We start from the raw sequence: 19,986 nt of genomic DNA on the forward strand, positions 1-19,986 counted from the left end.
GATTCATTTTTGTCATTTTTATTTAACGTCTGTCAGCATTTTGAGGAACTGAAAGTCATTTTAATATTTGTCCAGAATTAGTTTTACAGCCAAGATTTGCATTCATGTTTTTCCTTATGAATATTTACATGAAAGAACAGGCACAAAGAAGCAGGTTCGTGATGGAAGAGATAAAACTTTTATTATTGCATGAAACATCAGAGTCTACCAATAAGAGAGCACATAAGAAGACTTGGTTTAAATTGTGAATTCATGAAGTGATCAGTAATAAAGACAGAAGACTAAAGAGCAGGTAGCTGCTGTGAGGGGTGAGCAGGTTCTACTCAGAACAGTTGCTTCTCCCAGTAAGTGTCCCAGTAACAGCAGGCTGGGAGCTGTAGGTGGCGTCACAGGTGACTGAGGTGACCGTGTTCCAGTCGGTGGCTCTGAGAGTCAGGGTGCTGCTCCAGCTGTACAGGCCGTCCTTCTGCAGGACCCCACGACCGGCCTCCCCACTCTTACTGCTCCCATCCACCTTCCAGCTCAGACTCCAGCCAGAGGGGGCGCCCTTGTTGGCCAGACACACCAGCGTGGCGGAACCCTTACTGGACACCTCGTCTTTAGATGGGGGGAGGACTGTCAGTGTAGGACGGGTGATTGCTGGGAAAGAAAACAGGACAATTTAGTTATGAAGTGTTTCTGATGTAGACACGTCTCATCATATAACCTCACCACAATCTCCACAATCATAAAACATACACTGGGGTCTCTGCACTTTAGGTTTTAAAATAATTACAATTCATCTTTACTTTCGTAATTTAATTGCTGATGTTCTCACATTAGATCTGATCTGTAAATGTGAAAGATGCAGGTTCAGCCAAATTATATAAAGACAAATGATTTTACTACAACATTTATTTCTAAGAGTGTCAGATGGATTTACATTTTTTTCATATAATTTCCCTTATTATCAGGTGTGTAAGCAGACGGGTCCAGTCTGGTACTGTTTACCAGTAAAATATTAAATGCTGGTACACAGTTCTGGAAAGAGGGGAAAGCAGCTGCCAAAACCCACAATCCAAACCAGTCAGAGTCACACGTTCAACAAGCAAACACACCAGATAACGTTCTGTCATCTGAAAAACATTCTGAAAATAATTATTAATCTTTTTTTCAGAGATGTATGAAGCTGTGGAGAGGTGAAAAATATTAAGTGTGAAGTTTGTGGTTGTTTAACCATTAAGAATTTAAAACTGCTTTCACTCCTGCTTTTTAGGAGATGTAGATGGTATTTATACACAGATACATAAAATTATAAATCAGAGCGAGTGTAATATTAAAACATATGGGTAAAGCACACATAAATGAAAAATAATATGTACTAGATTTAACTGTAGAATAAATGAAGGACAGATACTCGTACCTCAGGAACTGTAGTGAACAGGTTTGTAATATCTTATATATATTTATAATTTACACTTTTTACATGATTCAGGAAATTATTTTAGAAATTTTAACACATGAAAACACACAGACTATATCATCATCTCAAAGTAAGTAATAAAGCATTAAACTACATGTATAATAAATATTTTATTCCGTTTATTCATTATTAATTTTAATCAGAAAACAAATAAATAAACAAAACATATCAAATAAAGGTGGAAGAAAATACAAACTACAAATTTTTACTTACTGCCAAGTTCCAGCTTGGTGCCGCCACCGAACGTCCACCACAGTGATGGAGTGTAACTGAGACGTCGTACAAAAACCTCTTCATGCTTCAGTGCTGGTGTATGAAACAGCAGCTTCTCTATTTTGGGACTTTATTGTTTTATTAGTTTCTAAATCTTCGCTGGTTCTGCTTCTGGTGTCATGTGGCTTTTAATTTGTATAGAATCGTCGTTTCTTTTTGAAAGATGTTAATAATGACACACAGAAAAATGACCACAGACACCAATCATGACGTAAACTGACAGGTTTTAATTTTCTTGTACAGTAAATTAATCTAAACTTGTTTATTAATTTAATATTTTGTTCTCTAATTATGTGATAATTGTGATAATCTTATTCTTCTCTGTCTATTAGGAATATGCTGTGCGTCTGGAAAGCATTCACAGTGCATCACTTTTTCCACATTATGTTATGTTACAGCCTTATTCCAAAAAAGGATCAAAGGTCCCCCCCCCTCAAAATTCTACAGACAACACCCCATAATGACAATGTGAAAAAAGTTTACTTGAGGTTGTCAATCTTCTTAAAATAGAAAAAAACCCTGAGAAATCACATCTACATAATTATTCACAGCTTTTGCTCAATATTTTGTTGATGCACCTTTTGGCAGCAATTACAGCCAATTACAGCCTCAGGCCTTTTTGAATATAATGCCACAGGCTTGGCACACCTACAGTACAGTCCAAAAGTTTGGATACACCTTCTCATTCAATGTGTTTTTTTATGTTCATTTACATTGGTAGATTCTCACTGAAGGTATTAAAACTGTGAATGAACACATGGGCAGTGGTGGCCTAGCGATTAAGGAAGCGGCCCCATAATCAGTTTGAATCCGCCAAGGTGCCACTGAGGTGCTACTGAGCAAAGCACTGTCCCCACACACTGCTCCCCGGGCGCCTGTCATGGCTGCCCACTGCTCACTCAGGGTGATGGGTTTGTAAAACTGTGGAGAATGGAATAAAAAACTCAACACTCAAAAGCACTGTATTCAAACCACTCCAACTTGATGTTACCTGGCAGAAAGAGGCATGGCACAATAGAGGTTGAGAGAATGGACAGTTTCTAATTTATTAACACCAGTAAATTATTATTGCAGTTACATGTGAATATTGTATGTAAAACAGGTACCAATGTTACAGAGAAAACCAAAATGAAAGACAGGAGGAAAAGATAGAAAAAAGACAGATAAGCCTGAACCAAGCTTCAGAGACATCCCCTGATCCAGGAGAAAAATAGGTAGTGTAACATTCCTGCCACGGGTGCTTAGCGGGATAATGACTTCTGATCGGTGATTGGTTAGTTTAGCGGTAATGGGTCTGTCCACTCCTCTTTATAACCAGACGGTTCCTTTAATCCTGCGTTTGGTCTCCCTCACACAACCTGAGTTTATCGCTGCACCGCATGTTGTCTGTAATGACAGTGAACCCCACGGTAGGACAGGACCTCTACTCTCCCCTCTGGGCTCGCTACAGCTCTGCCACTCCGCAGCTCCAGGGTCTCCCCTGCTCTCTCTGTGTGTGTGCTTGTATCCAGCATTCTCTGTGCAGAACTCCCGGATGCTGTGTATCCCAGGCAACATACCGGTGCGTGAGTGGCGCAACAAGCAAAGACGCTCACGCTGTGTACGGAGGGTCTGGGTTCGAATCCAGCGCATGGTGATAAAAGCACGCCCGGGTCTAAGCGAAGACAAGGAACATGGAGACACTGGTTTGAGGCCTGTGCAAGATCTCTAGAGGAGAGGCGTGGCACTACGATCAAGGACATTTGTTATTTCATTTCAACTTCCCTGAGTTTCAATAAAATACTCATTTCAACCTGCTTCCTCCATTTTATCACCAGAGCTAGAGGGGAACGTGACGGGTAGAGAGAAAAGACTCAGAGTCTTATGGGAAAATTCCCCTCAGTTCTCGATGGAAAATGAAAATGGAAGTCCCCAGACCACAAGAGAAATTTGACACCCAGGAAGTTGTAACAGACCAATCAGAATTTGTTTGTCATCACACCCCCGGTGACAATCACTTCTTTTTCACGTTCAACTTTCACATGCGGAGTTATGTACTTAACAAAAAGTGGAGACCTGGCCTCCACAGTCAATGAACCTGAACCCAATCCAGATGGTTTGGGGTGAGCTGGACCGCAGAGTGAAGGCAAAGGGGCCAAAAAGTGCTAAACACCTTTGGGAACTCCTTCAAGACTGTTGGAAAAACATTTTAGGTGACTCGTCAGTAAGGTAGTAAAAGGCCAGCACATCCCTTTGATGGGCAGACGCAGAAGGAGGTGAGAAGAAAACCCCAAACAATGCCCCAAGCGGGTTGGGCTCTACTCTTTTCCCCACAAATTCTGACAACATCTCAGTCCAGTTCTGGTGTAAAGAAGGGCAAAGTCAGAACATATGAATAATATTGGCAGAGGACTGCTGACATTGGTCACACAATGGACTGACACCCTCATAGATTTGTGACAATCGCACCTTAGTGTAATATGAATGGTGTAAGATCTTAAACTGTATGAGGCTAAGTCTAGCGCAAATAGATGATCCATGAACTCGCAGCAGAACCTCCTCCCAAATCTCATCAGGAATTTCCTGTCCCAAATCCTCCTCCCAAAGTGTCTTCAGAGGGGTTAGTGAATTAGCACACAAATTAAAAATCTGATTATAAATGTAAGAAACCAGACCTTTGATGGAGTTGGTTTAAGAAGGTCTAAAACAGAGTCTGGGGTTAGACTGGGAAATGTGGGAAAAGTAGGATGAGCAAAGCTATGCACCTGCAAGTATGTAAAGAAATGCTGATGAGGAAGAGAATATTTATGAAGCAGTTGTGAGAAAGAGGCAAAGACATTGTCTATGTATAGTTATTTAAAACAGTGAATGCCAGCATTTGACCACATAGAGAACAGATCATCAACCAAAGATGGAGGGAACTGGTGATTTGCAGCCAGCAGGGCATAGGTGGAAGAAGTTTAATAACCCAAAGTAACGTTTAAATTTAGCCCAAATTCTGAGAGAAGTTTTAACAATCATATTCTTGGTATAAGGCAAAGTGGAAGACAGAATAGGAGGGTGCAGTAAAGCTTTCAGAGATACAGGTTTGATGAATTTGCTTCTGTTGCTAACCAATTCATTTGAGCATCTGAAGCAAGTATTTGAGGATCCTAGTATTAGATGCACAATAATAAAACCTAAAATGCGGTAAGGCTAACCAAGTTTTCATGGTATGTTTAAGTACTGTCTGTGTAGTCTCAAAACCTTCTTATTCCAGAGTCAACTTTCTATAAAAAAGACTGACACAGAAATATTGGTATGCATTGAAATAAGTAATAAAAATGTGGTAGAATAGTCATTTTCACCATATTAACACGTACAGTCAGGGACAGATTACGAATGGATGTTACGTCCCTGGACATATGCTCCCACATGTTCTGTGTGTCTGGCTGTGTTTTTGTGTCCTGTCTCTTTTAGGTTGACTTCGTGACAAATGGGGGCTCGTCCGGGATATTTTTTTTTTTTGCTTTGGTGTTTGTGATCAGAATCATATATCCGGTACGTTAGGGTGTCTCTTGGGGTCTTTGCTGTGGCAATGCCCTCCCTGAAGAGCACCACTTTTGTTATTTTTCCTTCCTTTCTTTTGGAGCTACTCCGGGTGGGGGTACGCCGTCACATGAACAGCCTCTGATTGAGTCTGCCGGGATGACGTTCGGCGTTCAAAGTTGCCTCCAATCGGTACCCTCCGAAGAGCAGGTAGGTTAAGGTAGCTTGTGTTAGGCAGGTTTAGGACCGGATTTACAATTTTGCTTCTGTGTTTGTGTAGGTTTGGGTGGTTGTTAGTATTCAGCTTTTTGTTTTTTGCCATACAAGTTTGTGTGGGGCAGTTGATCTGTTTGAGCACAAAGGTGTGGGTCTAAAGTTAGCACAAGATACATTTTGTGTGTGGTCACTGTGTTGTAGAATTTTTGTGGACATTCGTTAGTTCTCCTTCTGCATTCGTTTGGCACAGTGTTTGAAAGAGACGCTGTTTGAATTGCTGTGGTGTTCGCTCACTCAGTAGTGAGGTTCTTTTTGACGGAAGGATAATCCGTTTCAGTTGTGGAGCGTGTTGGTTAATTGTAACGTTGTTTTTTCATGGCCCTGCCTGCTGATATGCTCTCGTTGAGCATTTCTGCCGATCCGGCGAGTGACTCTGATGCGGATGTAAAAATCCGTGAGTGCTCATTGGAGGAGCGTGAGTGGCTTGATTCAGCGAGAGTTTGTCCAGAATGCGAATACCATAACTACGGGCTCGCAAGATAGTGCAGGAGCTTCAGCTTTTGCCAACTGGAGTGTCAGCGTGAGCTTGAGCTCAGAAAGTTGGAGCAGCAGGCTGGAATGGAATGTGACTAAGTACCAGTGTAGGCACTGAGTGTGCTTTTGTGTAATGCTCCCGTTCGGGTTAAGTCAAGGACGGCTTTTGTATGGCGGTGTGTCTGTTGTGGGCTTACTGTCTCTCAGGTTAATAGTCCCCAGAGCAGTGTGGAGTGCCCAGTTTGTCCTATTATTTTTCCCATCACTGACATTTTGAATTTTTGTGGAAGTGGGGGAAATATTTCATTGGACCATAGTTTGCTTAAGTTTTATTATATAACCACCATCATTTTTGCTTATGAGTTAGAAATTGGAGTAATATAAGTGTACACGGTTTTGCTTTACACCGCTTGTTTTTGGACCTTTTGTAATCTTTGATGAGAGATTATTTGAGATTAGAGATTCCTCATTGAATAGTGCAGATATTCAGCTATCGCATTTGAGGGGGGAATGCTTTATCTTTTGCACTTTTGGATCAACCGAAGTGTTGATATTTGGTGGTGTTACGTCCCTGGACGTATTCTCCCACATGTTCTGTGTGTCTGGCTGTGTTTTTGTGTGTCCTGTCTCTTTTAGGTTGACTTCGTGGGAGGAGTTGAGGCCTACCAGCTCCATCTGCCATTGGTCACCTCCACCTATATAAAGAGAATTCGGATTGTGTTCGGGAGGTCCCCAGGGTCTGCTAGGCCCTTATGCTTTCGGGAGGTGCCCAGGGTCCACGGAGATCTGCATGGAGCTCCGTTGGGGATCTCATTTGTGTGTCTTGTTGCTTTGTGTGATAGACCCTTTGTTGTTTGCCTGTGTTAGCCTGTTAGCTGTTAGCCTGTTATGTGTCCTTTTTGTTAACTTGTGTGTGTTTGAGTTGGACCATCCCTTCCTTTAGGCTGTTTTAATGTTGGTTAGCTGTGTTGAGTCTGCTGTTTTATTGTACTTGTTAGCTCACTGTGAATAAAAGCACTGTTTGTACGCTTTGTTTGCTGGTGAGTGTGTAACAGTGGACATCCTCCTCTCCACACCCTTGTTGCGTTTCTGAGACCTCTAGACTTAGGACCACCATTCACAATCCTCTCTGACCTTAGACAGCAAGGAAACAAACTTAGCCTTTAAAAGATCCTCAAATTTCGTGGTGACACAGATACCAAGATATGGTATCTGATATCAATTTTGAAGGGTAAGCGATAAAGAGGGTAATTCTTAGCAGCAATACTAATGGGAAATAATTCACTTTTATTCAAATTCAATTTAAACCAGAAATCAGACAGAATGATTAAAGGGTAGTAAGAGCAGCAGGGATTGAGACCGGTAGGTTAGAGATATATAACAAGAGATCATCTCCATAAAGGGACACTCTCACTTCCCGCCCATTCCTAACAATTCTAGTAATCTAAGTGCAATTGAAAGAGGTTCAACTGCAAATGCAATTATAATGGGATTAAGGGGCAATCCTGTCTAGTCAAACGATAAAGGGGGAAATATTCAGATTGAGTATTATTTGTTCTAACAGATGCTTGCAGTGAGGAGTAAAGTATCTTAATCCATGAAATGAAGTTTTTTTTAAAACCAAACCTTCCCAGTGTATAAAAAAGATAGAGTGGAATGGCCCTATCAAAAGCCTTTTCAGCATCCAGTGATATGAAGGCCTCCTGAGCTGAGGGATCCGGAGTGTTATAAATTGAATTAAACAGACATCTAAGGTTAGAGAAAGAGTGTCTATTTCGGATTAATAGACACAGAGATGATGCTCGGAAGGGTAAATTCAGCATTCAACAAGCTGATTGGGCGGTAGGACGAACAACACAAAGGATCTTTGCCCTTTTTCAAAAGCAGTGAGGTGTTGCCTTGTGAAAGGGTTTGAGGAAGGCAGCAGGAGTCAAAAGATTCATTATACATGTCTAGTAATAATGGGGCCAGTTAGTGTTTAAGTATTTCTCATGCAGAGCCAACGTAACAAGGCTATACATTTTTGGGTCTTGCAGTTTTATCTCTAAGGATGTATGAGATCATGGCTGCTTGGTTGCGAAATCACTTGTCCATATACATATACACGTCACTGTGACTAAATTTATTTAACTGTTTCTCATTGTGACTCCTCAGACGCTCGGTGATTGAAATAAGTTCCATAACACATCCACAAAACATTTTGCCAAGAGCCTTCTAGCTTGTCCATGTGATCTTTAGCAAACTGCAGACAAGCAACAATGTTCTTTTTCTCCTTCCATCCCTGCCATGCAAACCACTGATGTTCAATGTTCTCCTGATGTTGGACATTAGCCAGTGTGAGAGAGGCCTTCAGTTGATTAGAAGTTACCCCGGGGTCCTTTGTGACCTTGCTTACTATTACAAGCTTTGTCAGGACTACGATTCACTGGTCTTACGATTCAATTACGATTATCAGTGCCTCGATATCGATTTTCGCCATACATTTTCGAAATGATCACATGATATTTTTCAATGCAAGAGTTAATGTTTTCCAATACAAGAGTCGTACGCATGTGTGGACGCTTTGATTTGCTATTATTCTCGTCCAAGATGGCAGCCTGTAACCACTAGTAACTTTTCAAAACTAAAAAACTAATTTCACTGCAGTGACAGAAGGTAAAGAATTGAACCGACATTATTGTTCTACTTTAATAAAAATCAACAGTGAATAAGTAAATGTCAATTTTTAGTGTTTTATCGTCTCAGTCACAGCATAGAAATTAGACGTTTTCTTTTGAAACAAGTTACAGGCAATCACTTTCAAAAGAGAACAATACAAAGATTCCATTCAAGGCCTCTATTGTCAAGATTAAATGAAGTAACATTTGGAATCGTAAACAATTTGATTTAACTATAGACTTGATTTATAACACAATCATTTATTTGATTTTCTAATACCGTTCCAGTCTGCTCTCCCCTGATGCCACAAACGGCAGAAAAACGCCTGGTTCAGACGTCCATGGTGTCATTTTTCAGGCCGAACACGCTGTGTGGCTCCTGGTAAGACGATAATGTCACGTTGTAGATCTCTGGACACTCAGAGAAAGATCAGCTTTTCCTCCAATACCGCTTCGAGTGTGTTTCAAAGTGGTAGAAAGAAAACTCCCCCGCTTTAATTCTTTTGGTTGCACCAAAATACGTCACAGGCGACCCGGAGTGGCACTGTACTCTGTAGATAAGGCCACCACAGTCACTACCGGCACTAATTTTAAAGAAGAATTTTTATTCCACCCCCAGAACATCACCAAGCAACGTCATTATGATATGATCGATAATGTTCTGCACTGCATCGATGCAATATCAATGCACATCTGCATCGCGGTGCATCGATTAAACGATTATTTTCAAGACCCCAACTCCTTAGGAGGTTAACAAGGGTCTTGACCTTCCTCCATTTTTTACACAATCTGTCTGCCTGTGGTCTGGTGAAGTTCAAACCTTTTAGAGTTGGTTTTGAAACGTTTCCCAGCGGAGCATCAATCAGTATTTTTCTGAAGATCTTGATCAGGCCATGATACACGGTAAAGAGCAGACATTGACAGATAGACCTGCACAAGAAGTGAATTCATAGCACAGAACATGAGATGTTCCTCTCTCAGCAGCACCTGCAGTAGGAGCAGCTGCAGCAGTGCAGTCACTGTACAGTCTGACTGAGGGAGGTTTTTGTACGACTCTGTATCACTGTGTGAACACATAGCTGCTACTGATAACATGAAAACTCTGACAGTAATAATCTCCTGCATCTTCAGCCTGAATGCTGCTGATGGTCAGAGTGAAATCAGATCCACCACTAGATCCACTGCCACTGAACCGCTCTGGAGTCCCAGTGTAGCGGTTATTAATAGCATAGATGAGGAGTTTAGGAGCTTCTCCAGGTTTCTGCTGGTACCAGGCAAGACGGTTACTATTAATCCCAGAGCTGGTTCTGCAGGACAGAACGACTGTATCTTGTGGCTGAAAAGTTCTTTCTCTGGGAGTCTGTGTTACAGTAACCTGCCCACTGACCTCTGAAAAATAGAATCAAACAAAACTTTTTAGAAAAGTATAAAAAATTAAATGCTCAGTTTACAAATATTTATTCCTGTATTAAATGTAATTTACCTTGTACACACAGAGCAAACACCCAGAAAACAATGATGAACGTCATTGTGATCATTTCTGTTGTTGTGAAGCATGAAAGTGCGTCACCTAAATCAGCTATAAACTCTGTGAGAGCACTGAGGCATGTGTTGACAATGCAAAGTGTCCCCTCTATGTAAATCATGCTGCTGCTGCTGTTGCTGGATGATCAGAATCATGTCAGGGAGGAAACTTTCAGCTTCTTCACGTTTTACAAAATACTCAAAAACTGAAGGTGTCCTCTGCTTGGCTAAATAGTTCAGTTATTCTTGTAGTTTGACTGGTTTGTTTCCTGGATTGAAAAACTTGTCCTGCTGTCTTACATTAACATTTGGTGGTGTAGTGGTGAGTATAGCTGCTTCCCAAGCAGTTGACCCGAGTTCGATTCCCAGCCAATGCAGTTGACCTTTGCAAAGCACCGTCCCCACACACTTCTCCCCGGCGCCTGTCATGGCTGCCCACTGCTCACGAAGGGTGATGGTTAAAAGCAGAGGACACATTTTGTCGTGTCACCAATCACAGCACAGCAATAATTTTGTGCTGATGTGAAATTCAGGAACTATTATTTAAAATTATATTTTACAATTACTGTCCTACTTGACATGAACCACCCGGTCACCTTAATCTGACCACAAATTACAAAAAATGACAAGAACAGAGCAGCAGCAGGAGAAAAGTGGGCTAGAATCCTAAATTTTGGGCATCAGAATATGTAGCATAATTTCCTGAAATTTAGAGGTTTGTTTCAGTAAGCAGTCTTCACACCAGGCCTGCTTACACAGGGTGAAAATGACAAGGCTGTCCCCCATCCATGAGGGTAAATCTTTTCTTAAAGATATATTCTCCTCATTCATATTTCTATTTAAGAATTCTGATAATGTTAAATTACTTATGTATAAATCTAAGCACCATGACAATTTTGCTTATTTTCAGTACTTAATTCAATTACAAAAAAGTCTTTCTTTTTTCATATTTTAAATAAATGATGACATTTTTCATTTGCTTGTTTTTGTTGAAAACATAAATTGTATATTCTATAACAGTTTAATAATTCCCATTACAGCTGCTGTGATGCACAGACTGTGTGGTTATAGCAGGATACAGAGTTTATGAGTTGAGAATCATATTTGCATTGGTACAGTTGGGTGGTTCTGAGCGCAGATGTTCATCAGTCCAAATGGACAGAACTGAGCAGGACAGTTTGAAGACGAGGGGGATCTGCTGCTGTGTTGTACTTATTCTACAGATTTCTGTGTAGGCTACATGTTCCAGTTTAATGATTCATTTTTGTCATTTTTATTTAACGTCTGTCAGCATTTTGAGGAACTGAAAGTCATTTCAATATTTGTCCAGAATTAGTTTTACAGCCAAGATTTGCATTCATGTTTTTCCTTATGAATGTTTACATGAAAGAACAGGCACGAAGAAGCAGGTTTGTGATGGAACAGATAAAACTTTTATTATTGCATAAAACATCAGAGTCTACCAATAAGAGAGCACGTAAGAAGACTTGGTTTAAATTGTGAATTCATGAAGTTATCAGTAATAAAGACAGAAGACTAAAGAGCAGGTAGCTGCTGTGAGGGGTGAGCAGGTTCTACTCAGAACAGTTGCTTCTCCTCAGTGTCCCAGTAACAGCAGGCTGGGAGCTGTAGGTGGCGTCACAGGTGACTGAGGTGACCTTGTTCCAGTCGCTGGCTCTGAGAGTCAGGGTGCTGCTCCAGCTGTACAGGCCGTCCTTCTGCAGGACCCCACGACCGACCTCCCCACTCTTACTGCTCCCATCCACCTTCCAGCTCAGACTCCAGCCAGAGGGGGCGCCCTTGTTGGCCAGACACACCAGCGTGGCGGAACCCTTACTGGACACCTCGTCTTTAGATGGGGGGAGGACTGTCAGTGTAGGACGGGTGATTGCTGGGAAAGAAAACAGGACAATTTAGATCAATAAATAATGAAGTTATGAAGTGTTTCTGATGTAGACACGTCTCATCATATAATCTCCACAATCATAAAACATACACTGGGGTCTCTGCACTTTAGGTTTTAGAATAATTACAATTCATCTTTACTTTCTTAAATCATTGCTGATGTTCTCACATTAGATCTGATCTGTAAATGTGAAACATGCAGGTTCAGCCAAATTAAAGACAAATGATTTTACTACAGAATTTATTTCTAAGAGTGTCAGAATGATTTACATTTTTTCATATAATTTCACTTATTATCAGGTGTGTAAGTAGACGGGTCCAGTCTGGTACTGTTTACCAGTAAAAGATTAAATGCTGGTACACAGTACTGGAAAGAGGGGAAAGCAGCTGCCAAAACCCACAATCCAAACCAGTCAGAGTCACACGTTGAACAAGCAAACACACCAGATAATGTTCTGTCATCTGAAAAATATTCTAAATATATTTATTAATCTTTTTAGAGATGTATGAAGCTGTGGAGATGTGAACAATATTAAGTGTGAAGTTTGTGGTTGTTTAACCATCAAGAATTTAAAACTACTTTCACTCCTGCTTATTAGGGGATGTTGATTCTATTAATACACAGATGCATAAAAGCATAAACCACAGCACGTGTAATATACGGGTAAAGCACACAGAAATAAAACATAATATGCACTAGGTTTAACTGTAGAATAAATGAAGGACAGATAATTGTACCTCAGGAACTGTAGTGAACAGGTTTGTAATATATTATGTATATTTATAATTTAGACTTTTTACATGATTCAGGAAATTATTTTAGAAATTTTAACACACGAAAACACACAGACTATATCATCATCTCAAAATAAGTAATAAAGCATCAAACTACATGTATAATAAATATTTTATTCCGTTTATTCATTATTATTTTCAAATAAAGGTGGAAGAAAATACAAACTGTCCAAATTTTTACTTACTGCCAAGTTCCAGCTTGGTGCCGCCACCGAACGTCCACCACAGTGATGGAGTGTAACTGAGACGTTGTACAAAAACCTCTTCATGCTTCACTGCTGGTGTCTCTGTATAAAACAGCAGCTCCTCTAACGTTTTCATGTTGGGACTTTATTCTTTTATTAGTTTCTCCATCTTCACTGGTTCTGGTGTCATGTGGCTTTTAAGTTTGGACACACCTTCTCATTCAATGTGTTTTCTTTATTTTCATGACCATTTACATTGGTAGATTCTCACTGAATGCATCAAAACTATAAATGAACACATGGGCAGTGGTGGCCTAGCAGATAAGGAAGCTGTCACGTCCATGCCGGACCGGAGTAACCCCATTTCGGACCGGATCGTGACAGAATCCCCCCTCCTATGGCACGACCCCTGGCGGGCCGACAAAGCAGTCCATGAAGGAGGAAGGAAAGTCCAAACACAGTCTTAAATAGTCCGAGTGGACAGGAGGAATCAAACGGAATCGATTCGAAAAACAGAAAAGATGAAATTAACAGAGCGGAATGATAAATGACTGAATGAATGAGTGGTCCGGTATTCCAGATGGCCGCTCCTCACCTTCAACGCCGCCAGACATGGGACTGAGAGGCAGGGGTCGGGACCCTGCAGGACAAGAAGCCGTGGAAGGCCAGGGACAAGGAAGCTCGCGGCTCCTCCAATCTCAGCGTGGCTGCATCAGGTGGCGTCCAAATGTGGGTCAGGTCTTTCTGTCACGTCCATGCGGGCATGACGCCGCGGGTGAACGGAGAGGAGGACGAAGAGTGACGAGAAGACGTGGAATGAAGGACGCTTCATTCCACAAATTTCACTGTGTGCACCGTGTGCTGTGCTGCTGTGTATCACAAGTGACAATCACTTCACTTTCACGTTCACTTTCACATGTGGAGTTATGTACTTAAAAAAAGTGGAGACCTGGTCTCCACAGTCACTGGACCTGAACCCAATCCAGATGGTTTGGGGTGAGCTGGACCGCAGACTGAAGGCAAAGGGGCCAACAAGTGCTATAGACCTCTGGGAACTCCTTCAAGACTGTTGGAAAACCATTTCAGGTGACGACCTCTTGAAACTTTTGGCCTGTACTGTATCCTTGGCCAGTTCGGCCCATTTCTCTTTGCAGCACCTGTCAAGCTCCTTCAGGTTGGATGGGATGCATTGGTGCAGCCATTTTAAGATCTCTCCCGAGATGTATATATTTTTTTTCTTTACATTTTCATATTACATTTCATATTTCCTTATTCTTAACCAGATTGAGGTTTAGAAGATTTCCAGTTTGTCTTAATTCATCTTCTCGCCAGTAAGATAGAAAAGGTCAGCACGTCCCTTTGATGGGCAGACCCAGAAGGAGGTGAGGAGAAAACCCCAATCAATGCCCCAAGCGGGTTGGGCTCCACTCTTTTCCCCACAAATTCTGACAAATCTCAGTCCAGTACTGGTGTAAAGAAGGGCAAAGCGGTGATAATTGAAAGATGGAGGGAACTAATGATTCGCAGCCAGCGGGGCATAGGTGGAAAAAGTTTGTAACACAAAGTGACGTTTCAATTGTGCCCAAATTCTGAGAGAACTTTTATAATACTTTTATTCTTGGTATAAGGTAAAGTGGAACACAGAATAGGAGAGTGCAGTAAAGCTTTCAGAGATACAGGTTTGACCGAATTTGCTTCTACCTCCAACCAATTCATTTGAGCATCTGAAGCCAGTATTTGAGGATCCTAGTATTATAATAATAAAACCTAAATTGTGGTAAGGCTAACCAAGTTTTCTTGGCCTTTGTAAGTACTGTCTGTGTAGTCTTGGAACCTTCTTATTCCAGAGTCAACTTTCTGAAAAAATGACTGAGGCAGAAATATTGGTATGCAATGAAATAAGTAAGAAAAACGTGGTAGAAATATAATTCACAGTATTAACACGTGCTGTCAAGGACAGATTGAGAATGGACCATGGTTCACAATCCTCTCGAACCTTAGACAGCAAGAAAACAAAATTAACCTTTAAAAGATCCTCAAATTTTTAAAAGAACCTCAAAAGATCCCCAAAAGTTATGATGGGCAATTTTGAAGGGTAAGGTATAAAGAGGGTAATTCTTAGCAGCAGTAGTAAAGTAGTAATTCACTTTTATTAAAATTCAATTTAAACCAGAAATCAGAGAGAATGATTGAAGGGTAGTAAGAGCAGCAGGGATTGAGACCGGTAGGTTAGAGATATACAGTAAAACAAGAGATCATCTGCATAAAGGGACACTCTCACCTCCATCCCATTCCTAACAATTCCAGTAATCTGAGTGTTAGACCTAAGTGCAATTGAAAGAGGTTTAACTGCAAGCACAAATAATAATGGGATTAAGGGGGAACCCTGTCTAGTCGAATGATAGAGGGGGACATTTTCAGATTGAGTATTATTGGTTCTAACAGATGCTTGCGGTGAGGAGTAAAGTATCCTAATCCATGAAATGAAGTGTGTTTTAAAACCAAACCTCCCCAGTGTATGAAAAAGATAGGGCCATTCCACTCTATCAAAAGCTTTTTCAGCATCCAGTGATATGAAGGCCTCCTGAGCTGAGGGATCCGGAGTGTTATAAATTGAATTAAACAGACATCTAAGGTTAGAGAAAGAGTGTCTGTTTTGGATAAATAGACACAGAGATGATGCTCAGAAGGGTAAATTCAGCATTCAACAAGCTGATTGGGCGGTAGGACGAACAACACAAAGGATCTTTGCCCTTTTTCAAATGCAGTGAGATGGTGGCTTGTAAAAGGGTTTGAGGAAGGCAGCCAGAGTCAAAAGATTCATTATAGTAAAGTGTAGTGATTGTCACATGTGATACACAGCAGCACAGCACACGGTGCACACAGTGAAATTTGTCCTCTGCATTTAACCCATCACCCTGAGTGAGATGTGGGCAGCCATGACAGGCACCCGGGGAGCAGTGTGTGGGGACGGTGCTTTGCTCAGTGGCACCTCAGTAGCACCTTGGCAGATTGGGATTTGAACCTGTAACCTTCTGATTACGGGGGCGCTTCCTTAACTGCTAGGCCACCACTGCCCCAAAATTGCATGTACACAGTCCAACAAGCTTTGCCAATACCAGGGATTGAACCAGCGACCTTTAGATCTTCAGTCTAACGCTCTCCCAAATGAGCTATTTCGGCTCATACATATCTGGTAATAATGGGGCCAATTAGTGTTTCTCATGCAGAGCCAACATAACAAGGCTATAAATCTTTGGCTTTGCAGTTTTATCTCTAAGGATGTATGAGATAATGGCTGCCTGGTACGGACAAACAGAGAAAAACACCAGTTGCGAAATCACTTGACCATATATATATATACACGTCACTGTGTTCAGACTTTTGAAGATTCGTATATGTAAATAAAACCTAAATTCATTTAACTGTTTCTCATTGTGACTCCTCAGATGCTCAGTGATGGAAATAATGTCCATGACACATCCACAAAACATTTTGCCAAGAGCCTTCTGGCTTGTCCATGTGATCTTTAGCAAACTGCAGACAAGCAACAATGTTCTTTTTCTCCTTCCATCCCTGCCATGCAAACCATTGATGTTCAATGTTCTCCTGATGTTGGACATTAGCCAGTGTGAGAGAGGCCTTCAGTTGATTAGAAGTTACACGGGGTCCTTTGTGACCTTGCTTACTATTACACGCTTTGTCAGGACCACGCTTCACTGGTCTCACGATTCGATTACGAATATCAGTGCCTCGATATCGATTTTCGCAATAAAATTTAGAAATGATCACATGAAATTTTTCAATGCAAGAGTTAATGTTTTCCAATACAAGAGTCGTACGCATGTGTGGAAGCTTTGATTTGCTACAATGAGCAGAAAAATGTTTGTATTGTTCTCGTCCAAGATGGCGGCCTGTAACCACTAATAACTTTTCAAAACTAAATAACTAATTTCACTGCAGTGACAGAAGGTAAAGAATTGAACTGACATTATTGTTCTACTTTAATAAAAATCAACAGTGTTTTATCGTCTCTTGTTTCTTTTGAAACAAGTTACAGGCAATCACTTTGAAAGAGAACAATACAAAGACTCCATTCAAGCCCTCTATTGTCAAGATTAAATTAAATAACATTTGGAATTTTAAACAATTTGATGTAACTATAAACCTGATTTATAACAATCATTTATTTTATGTCTAATATCGTTCCATTAACAATACCTTGATGGGACTATTTAGACTGTGTAATGATTTAGAACTGTACACGTGTGAGAACTGTACACCGTGTGGATGCTTTGATTTGGTAGAATGAGCAGAAAAACGTCTGGTTCAGACGTCTGTGGCATCAGGTGAGCGCGGACTGAACAAAGACCAAAAATCTAAAGCCGTTTTCAGGCCGAACGCACTGCGAGTGTTGCGGGGCTCAGTGGGAAAAGGGTGTGTTTTTTTAAACTCCTGGTAAGACGATAATGTCACGTTATAGATCTCTGGACAGTCAGAGAAAGATCAGCTTTTCCTCCATTCCCACTTCGAGTGTGTTTCAAAGTGGTAGAAAGAAAACTCGCCCGCTTGGATTCTATTGGTTGCACGAAAATACCTCATGGCGGGCACGGAGCGGCGCTGTACTCTGTAGATAAGGCCAATACAGTCACTACCGGCATTCATTTTTAACCAGAATTTTTATACCGCCTCCAGGAAATCACCAAGCAACATCATTATGATATGATCGATTGTGTTTTACACTGCATCAATGCAATATCAATGCATATCTGCATCGCGATGCATTGATTGTACGATTCATTTCCCCTAATCCCTGGGAGGGTCTTGAATTTCTTGATCCTGCCATGATACACTGTAAAGAGCAGACGTTGATAGATAGACCTGCACAAGAAGTGAATTCATAGCACAGATCATGAGATGTTCCTCTCTCAGCAGCACCTGCAGTAGGAGCAGCTGCAGCAGTGCAGTCACTGTACAGTCTGACTGAGGGAGGTTTTTGTATGACTCTGTATCACTGTGTGAACACATAGCTGCTACTGATATAGTGAACACTCTGACAGTAATAATCTCCTGCATCTTCAGCCTGAATGCTGCTGATGGTCAGAGTGAAATCAGATCCATAATCAGATCCACTGCCACTGAACCGCTCTGGAGTCCCAGTGTAGCGGCTATTAATATCATAGATGAGGAGTTTAGGAGCTTCTCCAAGTTTCTGCTGGTACCAGGCAAAATCGTCACTATGAATCCCAGAGTTGGTTCTGCAGTTCAGAACGACTGTATCTTGTGGCTGAAAAGTTCTTTCTCTGGGAGTCTGTGTTACAGTAACCTGCCCACTGACCTCTAAAAAATAGAATCAAACAAAACATTTCAGAAAAGTATTAAATTAGTCAAATTAAATGCTCAGTTTATACATATTTATTCCTGTATTAAATGTAATTTACCTTGTACACACAGAGCAAACACCCAGAAAACAATGATGAACGTCATTGTGATCATTTCTGTTGTTGTGAAGCATGAAAGTGTGTCACCTAAATCAGCTATAAACTCTGTGAGAGCACTGAGGCATGTGGTGACAATGCAAAGTGTCCCCTCTATGTAAATCATGCTGCTGCTGTTGCTGGAAGACCAGATTCATGTCAGGGAGGAAACTTTCAGCTTCTTCACGTCTTACAAAATACTCAAAAACTGAAGGTGTCCTCTGCTTGGCTAAATAGTTCAGTTATTCTTGTAGTTTGACTGGTTTGTTTCCTGGATTAAAAAACTTGTCCTGCTGTCTTACATTAACATTTGGTGGTGTAGTGGTGAGTATAGCAGCTTCCCAAGCAGTTGACCCGAGTTCAATTCCCAGCTAATGCAGTTGACCTTTGCAAAGCACCGTCCCCACACACTTCTCCCCGGCGCCTGTCATGGCTGCCCACTGCTCACCAAGGGTGATGGTTAAAAGCAGAGGGCCCGTTTTGTTGTGTCACCGTGTGCTGTGCTGTGTTTCACAATGACAATCACTTCACTTTTACTGTGACTTGAGAGACGCATGCAAGACACTGACCAATCACAGCACAGCAAGAACTTTGTGCTGATGTGAAGTTCAGAAACTATTATTTAAAATGGTATTTTACAAATACTGTCCTTCTTGACATGAACAACCTGGTCACCTTAATCTGAACACAAGTTACAAAAAAGTTTTGAATTGCAATTGATTTTCTAGCGCTCTCTAGTGGCTAGCATTAGTTACAGTCCAGGATCCAAAACCAGAACAGAGCAGCAGCAGGAGAAAAGTGGGCTAGAATCCCAAATATTGGGCATCAGAATATGTTGCATAATTTCCTGAAAATTAAAGGTGCGTTTCAGTAAGCAGTCTTCATACTAGGCCTGGTTACACAGGGTGACAATGACAAGTCTCTCCCACATTAAAGATATATTCTCCTCATCTATATTTCTATTTAAGAATTCTGATAATGTTTAAATTACTTATATATATTTAAAAAACCAAGCACCATGTTGACTTATTTTGCTTATTTTCAGTACTTAATTCAATTCTAAAAAGACTTTATTTTTTCATATTTTAATTAAATGATGTAACTTGTCATTTGCTTATTTTGTTGAAAAGATAAAGTGCATCTTCTATGATAATAATAATTCCCATTACAGCTGCTGTGATGCACAGACTGTGTGGTTATAGCAGGATACAGAGTTCATGAGTTGAGAATCATATTTGCATTAATACAGTTGGGTGGTTCTGAGCGCAGATGTTCATCAGTCCCAATGGACAGAACTGAGCAGGACAGTTTCAAGATGAGGGGGATCTGCTGCTGTGAGAGAAATGGGCAAAACTGGCCAAGCGAGGTGTGCCAAGCCTGTGGCATCATATTCAAAAAGGCTTGAGGCTGTAATTAAAACTCATAAAGTCTGTATCCTGCTATAACAACAC

General features: G+C 41.0%; 1 protein-coding gene and 1 gene segment (V, D, J or C); both read right to left on the minus strand.

The window, feature by feature from the left end:
• Positions 1-155: 155 nt before the first annotated feature.
• On the minus strand, positions 156-10,183 carry LOC114764459 (Ig kappa chain V region Mem5-like). The segment is given in 4 exon segments: positions 156-639; positions 1,676-1,710; positions 9,723-10,038; positions 10,133-10,183. Coding segments are annotated over 4 exon segments (717 nt in total).
• A 1,532-nt stretch (positions 10,184-11,715) lies between these two features.
• LOC114765325 (immunoglobulin kappa light chain-like) lies at positions 11,716-18,705 on the minus strand. Of its 2 annotated transcripts, none has more exons than XM_028955480.1 (4): positions 18,500-18,705; positions 18,079-18,398; positions 13,059-13,092; positions 11,716-12,064 (listed from the first exon to the last, which is right to left on the minus strand). In XM_028955480.1, exons 1-4 carry the CDS (start codon positions 18,660-18,662, stop codon positions 11,748-11,750), a joined length of 834 nt encoding a protein of 277 aa, XP_028811313.1. In that variant the 5' UTR covers positions 18,663-18,705; the 3' UTR covers positions 11,716-11,747. The 2 variants fall into 2 exon arrangements, with proteins under 2 accessions (XP_028811313.1, XP_028811312.1); XM_028955479.1 differs by having other exon boundaries at positions 13,059-13,096; positions 18,083-18,398; positions 18,500-18,691.
• Positions 18,706-19,986: the final 1,281 nt, after the last annotated feature.

The sequence above is a fragment of the Denticeps clupeoides genome, chromosome 15 (assembly GCF_900700375.1).
Source record: "Denticeps clupeoides chromosome 15, fDenClu1.1, whole genome shotgun sequence".
Classification (NCBI taxonomy): Eukaryota; Metazoa; Chordata; class Actinopteri; order Clupeiformes; family Denticipitidae; genus Denticeps; species Denticeps clupeoides.